This window comes from Meles meles, chromosome 5 (assembly GCF_922984935.1).
Source record: "Meles meles chromosome 5, mMelMel3.1 paternal haplotype, whole genome shotgun sequence".
NCBI classification, from domain to species: domain Eukaryota; kingdom Metazoa; phylum Chordata; class Mammalia; order Carnivora; family Mustelidae; genus Meles; species Meles meles.
In genome coordinates this window covers 90,131,944-90,151,492 of record NC_060070.1, presented here as the reverse complement: position 1 = coordinate 90,151,492, position 19,549 = coordinate 90,131,944, and the positions used below count along the sequence as shown (strand labels likewise).

Here is a 19,549-nt window from a genome sequence, read left to right as displayed (position 1 = left end):
CACAGCAAATGCAGGGGCGGGTAGGGTGTCTAATCATCATTACCATTTTACAGATGAGAAAACTGAGACCTAGAGAACTTAAATAACCTGGCCTGTCCCCAAAGGGACAGTGGGAATAGGGGCAAGTGAAAGTGATTTGTAGCCCATTAAATTCTATGCAAATGTAGAGAAAACAACTTTGTAAAACATTTGGGTTTTCCTCTTCTCCTCCTTTCACTCTCCTTTCTCCATGACTTCTCCAACCCCAGAGGGCACCGCATGGCCAGGGCCTGACCTTCTCATCCTGGGAGGGCTGAACTGGAGACGGACATGGCCCAGGCAGGGAGACAGCCCAGACACCATAGGGCTGTGAGTCACGGTGAGTGGCATACAAGAAAGGATGTGGCATTTCCTTTCTTGGGGCTTTCCTACTTGGACGCAGGGGAATGGAAGAGATGACCTTGGAAGGCCTCTCCGGCCCCCGCCATCCCTGCAAATTGGCCGAACAGCTGGCTGCACAGCTGGCCGGAGAGGCGGCTGCAGAGACGCCTCGACTGCCTCGTCGTGTGTACTAGTCTGCCAGGGCCCAGGGGGTCAAGAGAGGTCAGAGAGGGGACTGCCCAGTGCTTGCTGAGCTCCTGGGCTGGCTGACACCACCCCCCCACACCCCTCAGGGTTCTGAGGACAGAGCTGGAGCTCCCCTGGTGTCCCCGCTGACCCCTTGCTAGGCTAGGATGGGTCAGGATAGACACTGTCAGCTTGTCAGCTCAGCAAGGCCCATGAGTCACTGTCTGGAGAGTGGCCAGGGCAGCTAAATGCTTACTAAAGGCCTGGCAGTGTGAGCCGTGGGCTAAATGCCCACAGCTGCCTCCAGCCCCTCCCACAGGGCCCCGGCCCAGGCCCCTGGGTCCTCTCTACTCACGGTATGTACAGTGTGCTGGGCTGGCTGGTGGCTTACAGAGAGGACGCTTGTCCGTGGGGAGGCTGAGCACCCCACAGATGCAATTTGGTGTTAGAATCAAGGACCCAAACTCAACCTCTGAAGTGGGATCTAGGGTCACTGGCTCAAGTGGGGACACCAGGCTAAAGCTTGGTTTAGGTTAAACTCCCTTGCAGATGGCCAGAAGGAAGTCCTCAGACTAGTTCTGGCCAGGGGCAGCAGCAAGAAAGAAGCGGTGGGGCACCAAGATAAATTTCCAGAAATTCTGGAAGGGTCAGCCTCAGGGGCAATGACAAGCTGCGTGGAGGCTGGGCAGAGCTAAGGGGCCTGGCCCTAGCCACCGACCCCTCTGCACCCCAAAACTCCCAGCTAACTTTGCTGCCTTCTGTAACTGACTTCTCCCTGCCTGGGGCCCAGGCCTGGGCACAAACTAGGCCATCTCCAGGCTGGAGCTGGAGACTAACATGGTTCTAGAAACTTCAGAAGCTGGCTCCGGGAGAGGGGAGGTGAGGCAGCCAATCCTGCCTCACCCTGGGGAGCAGAGCATTGTCATGTGGGGGCCACCGGAAACGGGTGGCCATCAACCTTTTGTCATTAACCACTTCACTCACAGAGAAGTTATTTGAAGGTCCTGGGCCCCGCTCAGGGACCCAAGCTTCACCTCCTTAGAAACTGTGAACCTTTAAGGGTGGGGATGAGAGGCAAGGAAGGTATCCCGGTTGGAAGAGGGTCCACAGCTGGATCTCCAGGCTCCTGGGGAAGCTCAGACATGGCCCATGAACCCCATCCCCCTGAACCCAGAGACTCATCTGGCTGGGACGCTGCACCTGGGGACTGCTGGCATCCACTGCTGTGCTGAGCACACATGACATCACAGCGCAGACATTAACATCTAAATTCTGGGGCCAGTTATTTGGGGTCATATCCTGGCTCTGTCCCTTATTAGCTGTGTGACTCTGGACAAGTGACTCAACCTATCTGGGCTAAGGTCTTCTTTTTTTTTTTTTTTTAAGATTTTATTTATTTATTTGAGAGATCACAAGTAGGCAGAGAGGCAGGCAGAGAGAGAGGAGGAAGCAGGCTCCCTGCGGGGCAGAGAGCCCGATGCGGGGCTCGATCCCAGGATCCTGGGATCATGACCTGAGCGGAAGGCAGAGGCTTTAACCCACTGAGCCACCCAGGCGCCCCTGGGCTAAGGTCTTCTTATCTGCTCATAACAGCAGCATCTCTAGACCCCACAGGATTGTGAGGATAAAGGGAGACAAATGACACATGGAAAGCACTTAGCATCTGCCCCATGGTCAGCAGTCTGTAAATGCTGTTAGTTTCATTAGTCCTGAGCAAGTATTTGATGAATGGATGAATCAATGATTTGGAGAAGGAGGCAAGGAGAGAGGCCTGAGAAAAGGATCATTTGTTCTGTCTCTCTGACCAAACCTCTGCCTCTTACTCTAAGCCATTCCAGGACTGCTCTTGTGTTGGGGAAGGGGCTCTCCATAGCCTCCCCTCCCCTCTCAATTATTTCAGATCTCCTACCCCTCATAGCCAGCTGTAAAGTCCTTTTTTTTTTTTTTTAATTAATTTATTTTTTGACAGAGAGAGACACAGTGAGAGAGGAAACACAAACAGGGAGAGTAGGAGAAGGAAAAGCAGGCTCCCTACTGAGCAGGGAGCCCAATGCCAGGCTCAATCCCAGGACCCTGAGATCCCAGGACCGAGATCATGACCTGAGCCAAAGGCAGATACTCAACAACTAAGCCACTCAGGTGCCCCTGTGATAAAGTCCTTCTTGATGCCTGACCTTAGTCCCTCCAACTGCCATCAAGTTCCTTCCCTCCTGCCTTGGGTCAGCAGGCCCTCTCTGACTAGGGCAACATTCCTGTTACCCCAGTCCACCCCTCCCTGTTCTTAGAAGAGGGTGTGAGGCCCGGCCCAGGGTGAGGACGACTCAGAGCAGTAGCCATTTCAGACCTGGGAAACATGTGTGTGTGGGGGGGGGGCATTGGGAGATCCCTAATTCAAAGGGGCCCAGTCCTGATGCGATATGGGTATGAGAACCTTCTATATCATTCTGGCATGAGAACTTTCTCTTCTCCCCATTATTTACCTTCCAGATCTGTTCTCACCTCCCCACCCAGACCACCACCTATCCTGGCCCAACTCCTCCCTCTTGAGGTCTGTCTCATTAGGTTCAAGCCTTCTAAAAGAGGACCACTGCTCAGGCCCCACACCCTTCAGCCACCTTGAACTTGTTCAAACCATTTTCCAAACATAAGCTTGTATGACATAAGACTCGGATACTCCTCAGAGCTCTGGGATCCCCATCCTGGGACAAAGCCTTGTCCTGGGTCCTTCTCCTCCCTGCTGTCCTCACTTCCCTCCTTCCTTCCCCACCCCACCCCCACAAACTCCAGAGCTCCTAGCTCAGGGTCGTGCTTACCCTTCCTCCCCTAGATAAACTTCCTTTCAAAGCCTGGCTTAATCCTCTCCCCAATTCCGAGCCTCCCCTGCTGCTGTGGGGAAAAGGGGGGGGGGTAGGGGAGCGAGGAAGCAAGGCTGCAGGGCCCAGGGGGAGGGGAACTGGCTGCCCGAATCGTGACCCACCCGACTCAGACCGCAATTCTCCCAAGTTCTTTGTGACACAAAAGGTAAACAGAAGGCCCGGCTTCCCCCCACCCCCCCACCTCCCACAGTCCGCCCCTCCTCCAGCCAGCCAGATGGGCCGGCAAGCTGGGGGAAGGGAAAGGGGGAAAAAAGGGCAGATTGTGCAAAGGAAAACAAAAGAGACAGAGAGACACGGAGAGACAGGAAACTAGGGGAGAGAGAGAGTTGGTGGGTGAGAGATGGGGAGGAGGCACGTGGGGACCTCAGCAGCTAAGACAGCCAGGGAGAGAGGGACAGGCCAAGTGACCCACGGGGATGGAGAAACAGAAACCTGAGAAGGGACGGGACCCAGAGGGCAGAGCCAGGGAAGGGAAGCAAGCAGGAGGTACCCAGAGAAGGCAAGAACTGACTGTAGACACAAACTGAGCCACACACACAAAGACACTGAGCAGAGCAAGACCTGGGCCATGGGGTGGAGACAAGAGAAAGTTAAGTTTCTTCACCCCACTCCTGCACTGACTGCATTTGCTTCTGGAAAGTTGCCTACTTTGTGGCACTGGGGACTGGCCAGAGCCATCCTCCAGCTGGTCCTGCCCGTCCCCGGGCGGGGGGCGGGGGGCAATTTACCCTCTCCACCTGCCCTCCTCCTCACCTGCAGGGCCTCCCCTACCCTCCTCCTCACCTGCACGGAAGAGGCTGACTGCTTGTTGTCATTGTTGCCCGGGGAGCTCAGGCCAGAGGCCTGCTGCAGCAGGAACTGCCTGGCCACCTGGAGAGCCTGCAAGAGAGGGGACAGTCAGCTGTCAGGACAGGGCCTACCTGCTCCAACAAAGGCCTGAAAGGCCTGGAGGGGGCAGTGCGGGATCCAAGGTTCAGGGAGAATGGGGCAGTAAGGGGGAGGAAGCCAGGCTAAGGTGGAAGGTACTGGAGGTGGTGAAGAGGGTCACAGGGGCACTTGGACTTGCCTATAGGCCCTAAGCCTATAGGTAGGAGTCCCTGAGAGGAGCTGCCAGGGTATGGGGATCAGAGTTTATACGGGCCTCACTCTGGGACCTGAGAGGTTTTGTTGGGCCTCAGTGGGGGCAGCAAACAGAAGGGACAGTGGCCACAAAAGGATCCCAGGGGAAAGCACAACAGAGGGATTCCAGGACTAATACTAGGTACTACTTGCTGAGCATCTACTCTGTGTCAGGCCCTTTACACGCAAGATCTCACTGAATCCTTCCTATGAGGCTGTGAGGTAGGGATTATCAGTTCCATTCTACAGCTAAGGAAACAGAGTCTCCAGGAGGCGAATAATCTGCCCAGGATCACAGAGCAAGGATCTGAGCTCAGGAAGCCTCTGCCAGGAGGCCAGTCTGGACTTGCAGGGAGGAGCACTCACTTGGGGTCACTGTACCTAGCTGAGGGGGATCAGGGCAGAGTCTCAGGTTCTGAGCATGGTGTGACCTTTTGAGTCCAGGGATCTGGGTGCAGGGCCTGGTGGTATGGGGGAATTTGGTCAAGTCCTCAAGGGTGTGTCTGAACTTCCAGCGAGTAGCTCTGACCTCACGGTGGTGGTCCAGGCTCAGAGGCCCCCGTGGCTTGTACTGGACTGGGAGTTGGCAGGGTCATAGCAGCGGGAAATGCATGGACTTTGCAGAGGGAGCAGCTCTGGCCCATCCATGAGCCTGATAGGTGAGCAGTGAGAGGTCTGGTGAGAGAGTGGGGGGCTCAGGGAGGGAAGCCCAGGAAGTTCTCTGTAAGGATGGTCAAGCCCTCCATCACCCCAATCTGGATCAGTGTGGGGTTCAGAGGCAGGGGACATGGGGACCTGTCCTGAATCCACATTCCAGGAGCACAACACCTGTCTTCCCCCATGTTCCATGAAGATCTCCTTCTGCACCCCAGACAGTTGTCTCCAGGCCTCTGACAGGGACTCTGGCATCAGACAGGCCTGGGTTTGAATCCCAGCTGTGCCACTGACCAGCAGTATGACTGGCGTGGGCATGTTACACTGTCTTTGTGCTTCAGTCTTCTGCAAACCCGGGATACCATCCATCTCTGGAACACCAGGGGGACAAAAGGACCCAAGCTGGGCACCAAGGCAGTCTCGTGAAGGGTCTGTTCCCTTCCTTTCTCAGGAATATGGGTGGTCCCCCTCAGCTCAGTGAGCCAGCGGCCAGCATGGCCTCCTGCCCAGCATGCCTACATAACGACACGTGCTCACTGCGGCCCCTCACCTCTGTCCACGCACACACTCTCATGTTTGTCCTCATGTGGACTTCTGCTCTCTGACCTCATCACGCACACCAACAAGGCAAAACCTTATGTGACACACTCACACACACTCACCGCCCGGCAAACGCTCCCAAGCACCCAGTGCATGTTCGCACACGCCCTTCGAAGCCCCTTCCTTCCGGCCACTGAACAGCTGAGCTGCCCCCAGCCTTAAACCTAGCTTCTCTTAGCACGGTCTCTAAACACTCACTGGTGTATCTGTGGGTGTGTGGCCCCCAGCATACCTGCAGCTCACATGAGTGCGCCCCTCACCAGCCCCCCAGATCCCAGGCCTTCCCCAGCCCCTCTCTTCCCTTGGACAGGTGGCCTGGGGTTTCTTCGGCACGATTCACTTCAGAAAGTAGAACTCTGACCTCTTGGAGTCAAAAGGCTCTGAGAAGCTATGGAAAGGGGGTGGGGGTTGAGGGGCGGCGGTGCAGGAAGGAAGGGAGATGGCCACGTGGTCATTGGGCAGGAGCCCTGCCTCTTGGTGCCTGAGTGATCCCCTCCAGGTCTAATGAGTCAGACACATGCTCTCTGTCAAAAAGGTGCAGGTGGGGTAGAGAGGTAGGGGGCCAGAGGTCAAGGGGGCGAGCTTGGGGAAGAGAAAGCCTTGGAGAAGCTGGCTGGCCTAGGTGACCCAGAGGGGAAACACAGGGGAGGGGTTTCCAGAGGGAGTTGGGGGGCGTGGCCTGGGGAGCTGCGTTCACTCCCCATAGACTCTCTTACTTTGTGGTCCCCTAAAACACGAAATTACAAGATTTACAGGAAACAACGACAGGCCTTATAGTCTTCATCTGTAATGGACCCTTCACTCACCCTCCTGCCCTCCTCCCACTCCGGGCCTTTCCTCCTCTGCAGGCCAAGTGACAGGTTGCCCAGCCAAGGCTGGACCCTCCTGGGATTGCCTCCACTCACATCCTCCTTCACGTTTCTGAGCCCCTGCTGTACTCGAGGGGCTGTGCTGGATGCCGAGACACAGACACACAGAACCTGGCCTGCCCTAGGACTTACAGCTGCAGAGCTGCAAGGACAATCGCCCATCAGAGCCGGGGTGGTGGTGAGCACCGGGCCCTAAAGCCCAGAGAAGGTGGCGGCATTTGCTGCCCCTGACCGGTGTTCCGAGGGGCGAGGTCCTCAGCTGGAACAGGAGGCTGAAGTGTGTTCCTGGCACAGTGACCCCCACTGTGCAGAGGAGTGAAATCGCCCAGCAAGTCCAGGGACCCTGAAACCATTCCCGGGCTGGCAGCAGGAGAGGCTGGAGCAGCCCCAGGGCCCTGTGGGCACTTCATTCCTTCATTCATTCACTTACTCACATGCATGACTGCCCACCATGCACAGGCCCTGCGCTTAGAGGCGACACAGGGGTGATGGTGGACAACCCAAGGTCATTTTGTGTCATTTGCTTAGTGCTCAGCCCTGACCCAATTTAGAATGGTTTGGGTACCATTGAAAAATCACGCCATGGGTGCCCAGGGTAAGGGTAATGGGCAGACCCTGGACCTGGGGTCCAAGCTCCCTTCTCCAGATGGCCTGGACAGGACCCTGTCCACTCGACGTTCTCCAGTGCTGCTCCATGCCCAAGCCACACCACCGTCCACCGCTGGGGACAGCACTCTGGGAGTGAGGGGGTCCCTCTGGCCCAGGATGCCCTCCTCCAGGGCGGTCACCCAAGGGAGCAGGTAGGCCGGAGACTTCCTGAAGCCCCACCGAAGTCCCATCCAGCACTCCCAACATACCAGGCCTCATCTACACCGGCTGCTGGTCCTGGGGCCTGATTATATCGCCAGGCTGCCCGCTGCTGGGAGACGTGGGGGATGACGGCCCCCACCCCAACACAGCCAGCTCCACTTTCTCTGATGATGCCGACCAGGTCGCAGCCCCCTTGAAAACGCAGATGTTTTCAAATGCACCTGGGAAGACGGTGGACACATCTGTGCAATTCACTTTGGTCCAGGCTGAACAGGGGCGGCAGGCCGAGGGGACAGAGTTCAAGAGCTGGCGTTTGTAGAGGACTACATCTGATTGAAGCCTCATCACCTCGAGCGAGGCAGGGCTTGTGTCGTGGCCTCCATCTTCCAGACAGGGAAGGAAACTGAGACCCAAGGTTCCATGGGCCGGAAATGGAGTCCGCACACCTCTGGCTGCCCAGTGCCCCTGACCCCTGCAGGGCCTTCAGGAGCTTGTGCAAGGTCCCTCAAAGCCTATGAGTCTGCTTTCCCCTGAGCCTGGGTAATTCCAACTGTCTAGGGGTGAAGGGGAGGCGGGCAGACAAGACCAACACAGGAAACTTCAGAAAGCTGGCCCCATGTCCCTTCCCTGAGGGTCAGAGATACCCAAATACAGCCTGGGGTGGGAAAAGGCATTTAGAATCCCACACCAAGGAGAAGCCATCATGCAAACCCTGGGGCGGGGTGTGTGCTCAGGGCAGAATGGAAAACTGGGAGTCATCCGGCCTCTTCAATCCCCTCTCTCCACCCCTTGGACTCAAAGCCTCATCCCCAGCTCTGTGGTTTAGGGGATAAGGTCCAGTTTTCCTTCAAAGGAAGCAGTACTAGGCCATTCAGTTTACAGACCCTGGTCAGGGATCTGGATCCAAATCCTGGCTCCACCATACACTGTGTGACCTAGGGAAGTCACTTTACCTCTCTGACCCTCAGTTTCTTCCTCTGCGAAATAGGCATAACCCTGCCCTTAGTCCCCAGGGCTGCTGTGAAGAGTACACGAGGCACATGGAGTACTTAGCATAGTGCCAGGCACCCAGTGGGTCCAGAATGGACACTAACTTTTGTCTTTACTGTTCATCTGCCACCTTCTTGTCATTTTTTAGTGCCACCTGGCAGGACCCACTCACCAAAACCTCCCTCAGCCTCCGCGCCCCACCTTTCCCCCTCCAGCTCAAGAACTGTCTTGCTAATGAAGGCGAACTCTCCCCCTCACCAACCCCCCACCTCTCCCCCCACCCCCGCGTCAGAAGTCATTAGCAGGATCTCCACAATTAGGAACAAATGGCTTATAACGGATGGCTTCCAGGGAGGGTGGTTAGGATGGAGGGGAATGAAGCCAGAGCTTGGAGGGCAACAGGGGCTGCTATGAGGAGAAAAACAAGTCTTGGAGCAGGAGGGTCTCTTGTCTGCAGGGTGAGACCACACCCTCATTTCTGTCTCTGAGAATTCAGCGGGGAGAGACCGGCATCCTCTCAATGGAGGCCAGGTGCAAGGCTGCTTACTGATCCTTTCTGTGGCCTGAGGATTGGGAGGGCAGGGATGTGGTGCTCAGGGGCCAGCTTGAAAGGGCTGACCTTGGAGAGTGAGCAGCAGAACCCCACAGACCCGGTAAGCTCCAAGTGTTGGAGGGCATCTAGTCTCGTGTTTTCTAAATTGCTGGTCATGATCTAGTGGTGGGTCATAATAGCAATTTAGTAGGTCAAAAAAATGGGAAAACACACACACACTCACATATAAGGAAGCATCAGAGGTATTAGTAAGCAGAAGCATTGTTTCAAGAAACTGTGTGCTAAGGCTCCAAGAAAATGTATCTTTTAGGATGGATCTTAAGCTAAATGGTTTATGAAGCGCAGCTGTAGTTCACTTCGGAGATGTGGAAATGACACAGAGAGGGACAGTGACGTGCCCAAAGTCACACAGTAGCAGAGGCAGAACCTGAATCCCCTGGGCCTGACATGGGCTTTGCGCAGGGACGCAGAGCCACAAGTGGCCGGGCAAGATGGAGGACCTTCTGGCAAATTCTGGTTTAATTTGGATTGTGGGGAGGGGCAGCCAAAATAAAATCTAAACTTGTCTGCACCTCGCTAATTCTGGCAAAACCGAGATAGAAATTGTCTTGATAATTAATTTCCACTGGGGCTGTCTAGATTTAGGGGAAGGGGCACAGGAGGGCACTTGGGGAGGTGGTGGTTAGCCTATCCCAAACCTGAAAAGAGCCCCAGGAAAGCCCGCGACCTGTCCCCAGCCTCCCTTACCCTCAGCCATACTGCGACTCCCTATTCATTTGGCAGTACTCCAGCGAGGATGTGTGAAGCCCCACAGGGCGCTCCCACCATCCCAGCCTCCGGGGGACTCCGGGTCTTCGCTTTTACAGGGATCCCGTTCTAAGGCAATGAACCAGACATGAAAACAAAGAGAAGCAGGCTAAGAAGAGATGGTGGTTAGCGGTCCAGGAGCGTTCCATGCAGGACGGCTGGCTGCCTACTTAAGCTGCGTGGCCAAGGAAGGCCTCTCTGAAGAGACATTGAGTTTTAGGAGAGAACTCAGTCAGGGGACAGTATTCCTGGGGACAAAAGCACTGGTGCAAGAGCCCTGAGGCGGGACTAAGCTCGAAGCATCATGAACTACCAAGGCCTGAGTGGCCAAGCTAAGGAGCCTACCTGGGAGGAAGACCCAGAGGTGAGCAGTAGCCAGATCATACAGGGACAAGGGTTTTCGATTTCACTCTATGCTTGAGAAAGAAATGCTGGAGGATTTTAAACAGGCAGTGATATAATCTCTGAGGGTAGATACCTAACCCACTGCTAGTAAACAGTAGGTGCCTAATAAATACTTCTTGATTGGAATTAAACAGGAAACACTTCCCTGTCCACGGCTGGAAATGCAACTCCTCTGAGGCCAGAGAGCAGAGGGAAGGGGCCCAGGGAGAAGGGTCAGAGGTCAGTGGATCCAACCACTAAAGGTACTGACCTGGGGAGATCCAGGTTCTTGACTAGCTAGGCTTTGTCCTCCAGCAGAGGCAGGAAAAACGAAACGACGCAGAAAAGGGGGGCTGGAAGGATGGGGGAGAGAAGACCATAAAACCCCTGAAGTGATTCTACACCTTTTTCCCTTGGAAAAAAAAAAAAGCTTTTTGGAAAGGCTGTAAATTTTTTTTACACCAACCTCGTAAAAATGACATCGGCGCATTCTCAAATTAGAACCATTAAAATGAAAACCAGCAACGCGCTGATACAGGCAGGCCCACGTGGGTGGGAGACTCAGAGCCCGGGGAACACAGCCGGGTTTCAGGCCCCCTTCCCCACCAAGGCCACCAAGGGCTTCCCTGCCCCAGGAGATGAGAATGAACAAGTGACCCAAAGGTTCCGAAGCCAGGAAAGGAGCTCCTCTCCGGCTCCCTGGTTCCCTCCCCGGATCTGGAAGCAGGGAAACAGAGCAGGGTGGTGGTAGTGCTGCCTGCCACCCCCCCCAACCCCCGCGCCGCGCTTGCTCGGGCACCTCCCAGACCTGCCTCAGCTGCCCGCCAGCCACTGTGGGCTCTCCGGAAGCACGTCTCTTTCCAGGTCCAGAGCCACTGTGAGCCCAGTCACGACCCTGACGTTAGTGCTTTCGCAGGAGACTCAAGTGTGGGACACAGAGCGGGGCGTGGGGGACACAGAGCGGTGCATGTGGGGGCAGGCAAGCCCCTTCCCAAGGAATCCCCCTGGGGCTGCTCAGACTGACCCGCTGAGGGGTGGCCCTCCCCACTTTAACCTTTCACACTCAGAAGAGGAAACATTCAGGCACCCCTCCCCCAAATTCTCCCCTGTCCCCAAGCTCCCGATGTACCCACAAGAACCCTGGCATAAAAAGGGGGTGGGAGACAGAGAGAGTGTCAGAATTCCATACCAGAAGGGAAGGCTGGGGGTAAGGTGGGCTGGCTCCCTCCTAGTCCCAGCAAAGCAAGACCCTGGGGGTTCCTTTTCCTGGGCCCAGAGCCTCTCCTCTGCCTTTCCCACCCGCCTCTGCCCTGACGCAGACACATAAAACAAGGGTGGCCTTCAGCTTAGCAACCCAGGACTGGGACAAGAGGTGGGGAGTTAAGGACTTCTCCCCCCACAAGCCCTATGACCCGGGTGGCGGCCTTCTTCCCAGCCCTCTATGTCCTGGTGGAGGCAAGTCCGCTCTATGCTGCAGCTGTGGAAGTCAAGGGCTTCACAGACAGGTTCCTAAGTCTCCCCTCCGGGGAGCTGGGGCCCCCATTCTCCCTCCAGGTCCCCAGCACCTCCTGGGGAGAGTGTCATCCTAACTGAAAGAAAAGAGCAGAGTACAGAAGGTGTGAGACTGGAGAGGAGGAGTAAGTGGGGTCTGGGGGCACGAGTCCCAAGGAGAAATGGGCCCCTGACCTGAGGACTAGAGACCACTGTTGACAGTGTGTGTGATGTGGGGGTATGTGTGCTAATTCATCCCATAAGCCTCCCTTCCCACCCCGTCCCCCTAGGTAGCTTGGGCAGAGGAGGGCCAGACGCAGGAGGGGAACAAAAATGTCTTCCATTCTTCTGTTCCTCCGTGCCCTGACATCCCCCCCATCTCTTAGGAGGGGGTGAGTTAAAAGCCCATTAATGTGCAGAGCCCCCCAACCCCTTTGAATGTCCTCTCAGGATGTGAACAGGGTGGGATTTGGCCCCGGTTGTCACAGCAACTGCGGTGGGAGTTCCCAGACACTAGGCAACCCTCCTGTGACCCTCACTGACCTGTCACCCCCGAAACCAGAGGACAATGGAAGTGCAGGCTCCAGAGGCCCAGGACGCCTTTCAGCGCAGCCGCCAACAGCTCTGGCAGTCCCCACCCCGCCGGCCCAGCCCTCCCAGCCTCCCTGGGCCAGGGCGGCCAGGCCACGGCCCCAAGGCCTCTTGAGGCCTGCCACCTCCCACACTTGTCCCAACCCTCACTGCTCCCCGTCAGAGCCCAAAGGGTTTCTGTGCTGTCCCTGGGGAACCCTCGTCCTGGGGACATTTCATCCAGGTGAAATCAGATTAGGGTGAGATGTAAGAACAACCTTCAAAGTAAAAAAACCCTCAGAGGGAAAACAGGGGCAGAAGGAGCAATGAGGAAGGAGACTTTGCTGGGTGAAGGAAGGGGATGGGTACACAGCTGGCGTGTCTCCTGGGTCCAGGGTATTCTTGAATAGCAGCTGGGGTCATCCGCTCCAGCTGGCCAGCAGGGAGCCCGGTGTAAATAAGGCTCCAGGCATGTTTGCTGAATGAATGCACACTCCCAGGCCCCCTGCACTGAGAGCCTTCCCACAGTTGGTTCCCCGTAAGGGGGTGAGACTGGAGAGCCGGTGCAAGCCCTAAGGACAGCGTGGAGGTGGTGGGGCTCTGCCACTCAGCAGACAGGGGCTTGAGAGGCGGAGGCCGGGGCCTTGGCTGCTGAGAGAAGGGGGCAGCTAGCTGGGGAACCCTCTCTCTAGTCAGACAGGGCCTGGCAGCCCAGCCATGTGGCCCCCGACCCCCATCCCCAGCCTCTGTTTGAACAAGCTCCCGGCCTGCTGTTGCATGGAAACGGTGCCTGCTCTTGTTCCAAAGTGATGCGGCTGCCCTCTTCAGCACTGTTTGTCTCAGCCTCCAGTCCTGTCACTGGACTGACTTCTGACTCGCCCTGTTTATCTCCCTCCCCTCTGTCAACTCATTACTCCCAAAGGCCAAGCCTGCATTTCCAGGGCTTGTTTATCCAGAGTGGAGGCACAGAGACCAGCAGACAGAAAGAGGGAGAGGGGCTTGGAGGCACAAGGAGGCCTGAGGAGGAGGAATGGGAACAGCTCACAGCCTGCACACCTGCCCTCGACCTCCCTCCTCTGGAGTGTGGCAACTTAGAGCCTGCAGGCTGTGTTGTCTTCGTTTGTCTAAGAGCTTTTAGGGCTGGGGATGGAATGCTCTCAGGCGCTCAGCAATGGTCGTTTATTTAGCACCTACTATGTTCCAGGCCTCACTCCCTCCACTGCCCATAGGGGACTGTGTGACCGGGGATCAGCCAAAAGGAGGCTGTGCTGAGCTCTAGTTGCAGCTGTCCCCATGTCACCAAGCCCAGTCAGTGTCCCCTGATCTGCAGAAGGGGAATCATAACACCCACATCCCAGGGCTGGCACGGTGATTAAGTGGCCCATGTATGAGAAAGACCCAAAGCACCAAACGGAGGCAAGGTTATTGGTTTGTTTGTCCTCAAAGGGCTTCCTGGTTGAGGCCCAGCAGAGGAATGAGGAACCCACTGGGTCAGGCTTTCTTTTCTACAGTTAATCTACCCCACCAATTGTCAGGAACATTTGTTGTTTGGGGGGGGGTACCAGAAAGCGTTACCCCTGAAACTTCCCCCAAAGCCTGGCTCATAGGCTGGGGCTAGAAGGACGGGCCACAGACTTTCCTGTTAATTGAAAAAACTTATCATTTTAGTTTTGTGGGGTTCTTTCAGAGTTCGGAGCCAACAGAACTTTTTTAAGTCTATTTCCCTTGGACCCAGGCCCCAGGCCCATAGTGAGCCCAAACGGCTAAAACAGCCCTCCGCCTGCCTCCAAATCTCCACCCCAGTTTATTTGTGAAACAGATAGAGGATTTTCCAGGACTTTGGGATACTCCCCAAAACAAACAGGAATAACCTGAACGTGGAATATAGATGGCAAAACATGGCTTGTGTGCGATGCAGAGTGAAGAAACCTGACCAGTACAGAAAGTTCTGTCTCTCCCCAGCCCACACGTCCCCAGTTTACAGATAATCTGTGTTCACCCTGCAGCTGAAATAACTGTTTAAAAGACACTTTCCAGTGTCAGTAGTTCCCCTGAGTCTGTCCCATCCCCCACCACATTCAAAACCTTTCCTAGCCCTGTGTGCACGGAGGTGGGGGAAGGGAAGAGGGGGTTATAAAAAAATGGGTGGCCTTGGAGATTTCTGGTGGGGTATGTCTTGTTATTATTTTCATAAGGGTCAGATTTGGCCCTTTGACCTTCTGTCCCCAGTAGATGTCACAAACTCGGGTCTCTTCCCCAGAGATCCTGCCTGTTAGCAAGCCTTGGGAGATGCCAGCAAACTCCCAAGGGCTATCTCCCCAGGGGAAGGTGACGGGTCTCCACGGTCTGTAAGAGGAAGTGATTTCTCAAGTCCTCAATTCTGTCAGCATCTACATGGGCCACTCGGTTTGTGCAGAGACTTCACGCTCAAATCGCACCTGATCCTAAAAATCCTATGCTTTAGGCATCCAGGAGGCCAGGGCTCAGGGTGGGGCCCAGGACCCGGCCAAGGCTGCACAGCTGGTGAAGGGGCTGGCTGGGACTTAACCCGGGTTGGTTCAGTTTCTGTGTTAATGGTGGCTGACCAGGATGGTGCAGCTCCCAGTCTGACCTCCACTCCACAGAGAGTGGTGGGAAAGGGTCCCTGAAGGGCTTATGGAGTTGGGGGAGGAGCCCCACGTTGAGCCTGGGACAGAACACCAGGGCAAGGTGGGAATACACATCTCTGCGCATTTGAGGCAGGGGTGGGGATGTGGGTGGGGACACATCTGTTCCCAGCAGAGCCCCCAAGGGGCAGTGCCAGCAGTGAGCTCAAAGGAGCAATCAAACAAGAGGAGGAGAATCCCAAGGCCAAGGCTGGCTGGGCCGGTTCTCCTGAACTTGTCAAGCATGATTCTCCCTTTTTCCAGGGGTGGGGCTGTGGGGCCAGGACCTGGGGCCCCTGCTCTGTCATCACCAACCAGGCTCCCCACCCCAGGGCCTCTCATACTTTAGTGGCTGGTCTTGAACTCCTGAACTCTGCAGTTCAGGGTGGAATGGTGGAGGGGGGAGAAAGGGAAGGGGGAGGCAGATAGGGATTGCCAGCCTGACCCCTAAAAATGGAGGCTTGCCGTTGCCTCCTGCTCTTGGCCTTTTCCTAGCTGCTTTGGACTCTGGTGCCTGGAAGCTTAATTTCTTCACAGCTTGGATTAGGGGCCCAGGCAGCGAAGGCGGTGAGGGAGATTTTACAGTACAAAGAAAGTGAAGATACCCCAGTATACACAGCCCCTTCCTCCATGGAACATGTACCCTAGAGAGGGGTCTTCCTCCGGCAACCCTGTTCACTTAGCCAATGTGCAGGAGGAGAGCGCAAACGCACGTTCTCACGCTCTTCTCCAGGAGTCTCTCTGTCTTTGTGGACATTTCTGAGACGGGTCCAAGCTTCCTGACCTCTGGGCCTCCTGGGTCCCACTTCTCTCTCCTGGGAGCGCCGCTCTCCCCCTGCCTGTGGATGGCCACTGGTGTGGGAGGGCGCAGAGGGAGTCCCTGGAGGCTGGATCTTTTCAAGAGGGTTACAAGTGAGGCTGCTTGGCAGGAAGCCTGGGACCCATGTCGCCAGGAAAAGAGTGGGAAGTGGCCCGGCCGAGCCCCTCTGCTCCTCCGGGTTGCCGAGGAGGGGCGCCCTCTCCTACCTGTTGCTGCTGGAAGTGCAGCAGCTCTGCTGGGCTCATCTCGCCGTTGCTGTCTGCGCCCGCCGCTGAGTCCCTGCCCGGGCCGCCTCCGCCAGCGCCCGCCGCTCCGGCCCCACCGCCGCCGCCGCCGCCGCTGCCGCCATCGGCCTGCCCGGAGATGCTGCCCACGCCATTCTGGCCAGAGGGAGCCGATCTGATTGTCTCCGAGGCGGATTCCACCATCATGTCGCTCTAGCGGGACCTGGAGGGGGAGGAGAGACATGGGGGAGGGGCTGAGGCTCAAACCGGGACGCGGGCTACCCGGGGCAGCCACCGAAGCCCCTCGACCCCCAAACAACACACCACCGCATAACTGCCCCCTGTCCCCCAATCCTAGGGCATGTTTTCCTCCTTAACTTCCTCGAAGGGGCTCCTAGGACCCCTTTCGGGGTGCGGCCCCCTCCCGATGTCATCCTTTCCCTAGGCTGGGGGAAGGGGCAGCTCCAGACTGAAGCTGAGGCCGCCCCACTGCCCTCCTCCCCTGCATTTTCCGGACTTCCAGGAGACTGGCCGGGAAGAGGAGGAGGTGATGTCTTCACCCTTGCTCCTGGGGAGGGTAAGGTAGGGAATCCCCCTCACCCATCACCCCCACCCCACGCCTCATATTGGCCTCTCCCTCCAGGCTAGGACGTTGGGGAAGCTAGAGTGCCGCTAGAATATCATCCCGCTAGGATATCAAAGCACGGAAGAGCTATTCACTGGGACCAACCATATTGCGGAGCCCCACCCCCACCAGTAATGACCTCTGTGTGTGTTCCCCACAGACAGAGACTTCCCCAGGGCAGGGCCTCCTTATAGGGTCTCCTCCCCTAGGACCCAGAAAGGCTCTAATCTACATTTGTCCCACAAATGTGATTGCCCTTTGCCCAGCACCTACTGGGAGCCACTCAACTGGGCCTGGACCTGGGTGGTGAAGGCAGCCAGTGGTTCCACTTCTCTGACCTGCCATTCTAAAGCCCTGGCCAAAAGCAGACACTCCATAACATTTACTATTTCTATTAGCACCATGATTCCTTCTCACAAGGATGGTGAGAGATAGTTATTATCATCCTGATTTTACAGATGGAAAAACTGAGGGTCCAGACAGTTCAGGGCAAAGGGTCAAGGCCTGAATCTTGTGCCCTCCCCAGCTGCTTCTCCAGGGGTGGAAGCATTCCCAGAAAGAGAGGGTATGTTTGGAACGGTCAAAGGTATCACTCAAGGAGGGTCCAACACCTGCTGGGGGGAAGAGGGGAGATGGGTGTGTATGTGTGCACACACACATACACACAAACAAACACACACACTGTGATGCAAATGGGGGCCTTTAGTATACCCAGCTGCTCCCCAAGTCTGGAGTGTCCCCATTTCCCAGCTATCCCCGAAGCCACAGCCCCTTGAGAGGAACATGCATTGCAGTCAAAAGGGACCTGGCTGATACCCACCACTGATCTTTGACAGAGTCTTAAACCCCCTAAACCTCAGGGCATCTGGCTGGCTCAGTCAGAAGAGCATGTGACTTTTGATCTCTGGGTCATGAGTATGAGCCCCATATTGGGTGCAGAGATTATTTAAATAAATTAACTTAAAAAAAAAAAACCCTCCCCAAACTTTGGTTTCCTTGTCAGTAGAAGCAGTTAATCTTAGCCTCTTGGGGTCCTGCGAGGAGTAAGCAAAACAGCGCGTGTAAAACCACCTTGCAGCAGGTAAGCTCTGATCTATGCCTTCTCCACCTGCCTTATTTGTAAGGGTGAGGACTCTGAGGCTTTGGGAGGCCCAAGACTTGGCCCAAATCACGCAGAGATCAAGGGACCTATGGAAGATAGCCAGTGTTCACTCTTTCTTCCCTTTCTGATTCCCTTTTGGCCTAGGCAGACCCAGGATCGCAGGGTCTCCCAACAGGCAGTGGACGAACAGACCAGAGAGGCTGGATCATTTCCCTAGGTCCTTCCCCAAGGTGGCCGCTCCCAAGAGCATCTCCCTCCTGCCGGGGAAATTCTCTCCCTTCACTCCGGAAGAACTCTTTCCCCTGCCTTGGCTGGGCCACTTGCTGTTTCTGTTGGGAGGAGTGTGAGGGTCTGGGGGCGCATGAGGGAGACAGAGAGGTGTTAAGGGTCCATGGGGAGCCCAACGGTCACATGGGCCACATCGCTGCTCCTGTGCCCCTCTCCGTCTGTGACTCTAGGTATCTTTGTCGTAATGGATTGATCTGTGTGGCCTCCTGGGTGACCGTATGCTGCTAGGGTATCCCATGTTTGTGCATGTCTGTGTGTTTCCAAGGGCTTGTCCCCTCACTGCCCACCCCCCAACTGCTGCTCCCACTCCTGAGTTCCAAGAGGAGGTGGGCCAGGGCGAGGGTGAGGTTGGGGGTGATGGTTCGGAAGAGATTGAGCACTTGGGCCCAGGCCTTAATGGCCATGTCAGCCCGAGGGCCAGTGGCTGCCAAATGATGAATGGGGTGGGCGCCATCCTCCACTCGTCAGAGCACAGGGCCCCAGCCCCCTCCTCCAAGCCACCCACCCTGATCCCTGGCAGTGGCCTACAGAGCACCTTCCCCCACTCAGGCCTGGGGCCTAGCTACACATAAGGGGGATGGGGAGATAGCAGGGGCCCACTCTGCTCCCTCTCCCCCAACCCTGGCCCCTGCTGGGGGTGGAGAGCAGCTGCCTGCCTTGATTCCAAGTCTAGCTTCTCTGAGATCTGAGAACTCCTGGGCCCCAGGGGACAAAGACCAGAGCCTCAGGGGTTGCCTGTGTGTGCACAGGAGAAAGGAAAGAGAATCCAGCAGTTCCTTCCCTGGAGTAAGGGAGAGTGCCTCCCCTTCCAACACTCACACACACACCATAAAGTTGTAGATCAGACAGCAAGTTTGGAAAAAGGGAGAAGAAAGGAATGAGGCTGCAAACAGAGGTGCCCCTTTCTTTTCTGTCTTTTTATGGGGGGGGTACAGAGCGACACCCAGTGTACAACATAATTGCTGCAATGTGGCGTGTAATAATAGCTATTCAAGGGCCGATCATTCATATTAAACAGGGTGAAGCAAGCCTCTCATTTGCATGCTTGAGATTATATGCATTTGAAAAGTCATTTCCGCAGGGTGTATGAATGGCATTAATTCCCATGTGGCACGCTCTGCCCTCTCCTGGGGCTTTCACCTCCTTCGTTGCTCCCACCCGCCCACCAACACGCACCCAAACCTGCATGTGTTCCCAGGCATCTCCATACCCTCACCTTCCCTGCCCTGGGACATCTGCCCTCTGAGGATGAGCACACCAGCAGCCTCACGCCTCCTGCCCATCTCTCCACTGGGTGTTGCGATGGCAATGGGGTGTCCTCTGCCTTCTGGGTGTGCAGGCTCTGGGGGCTGAAGCAGGCAGGCCCAGGGGGTGGGGGAAGTTGGTGGTGTTGGATGCAGGCCTTGATAGCAGTGCCCTGAGAACCTGGACTCTGGCTAGGAAAAGGCAGGGGCCTGGGCTCAGCCACAACCAGCTGCCTCCTTTGGGCCTGTTTCCCCATCTCTACATGAAGGGGTGGTCCTGGAAGTCTTTTCGGTCTTGGAAAGTTCCAGGAGTAAAACTCCCAAGTCCAGCA

General features: G+C 56.1%; 1 protein-coding gene across 8 annotated transcripts in view; it reads right to left on the bottom strand.

Moving 5' to 3' along the window:
• FOXP4 (forkhead box P4) overlaps positions 1-19,549 on the bottom strand; it is a 51,432-nt gene that overhangs the window by 16,288 nt on the left and 15,595 nt on the right. For all 8 annotated transcript variants that reach the window (XM_046005283.1, XM_046005282.1, XM_046005278.1 and 5 more), the window contains exons 2-3: positions 15,941-16,181; positions 4,206-4,301 (exon numbers count right to left, since the gene is read on the bottom strand). In XM_046005283.1, coding sequence (XP_045861239.1) covers positions 4,206-4,301; positions 15,941-16,165 — 321 coding nt within the window. In that variant the 5' untranslated portion in view covers positions 16,166-16,181. The remainder of the gene's footprint in view (positions 1-4,205; positions 4,302-15,940; positions 16,182-19,549) is intronic.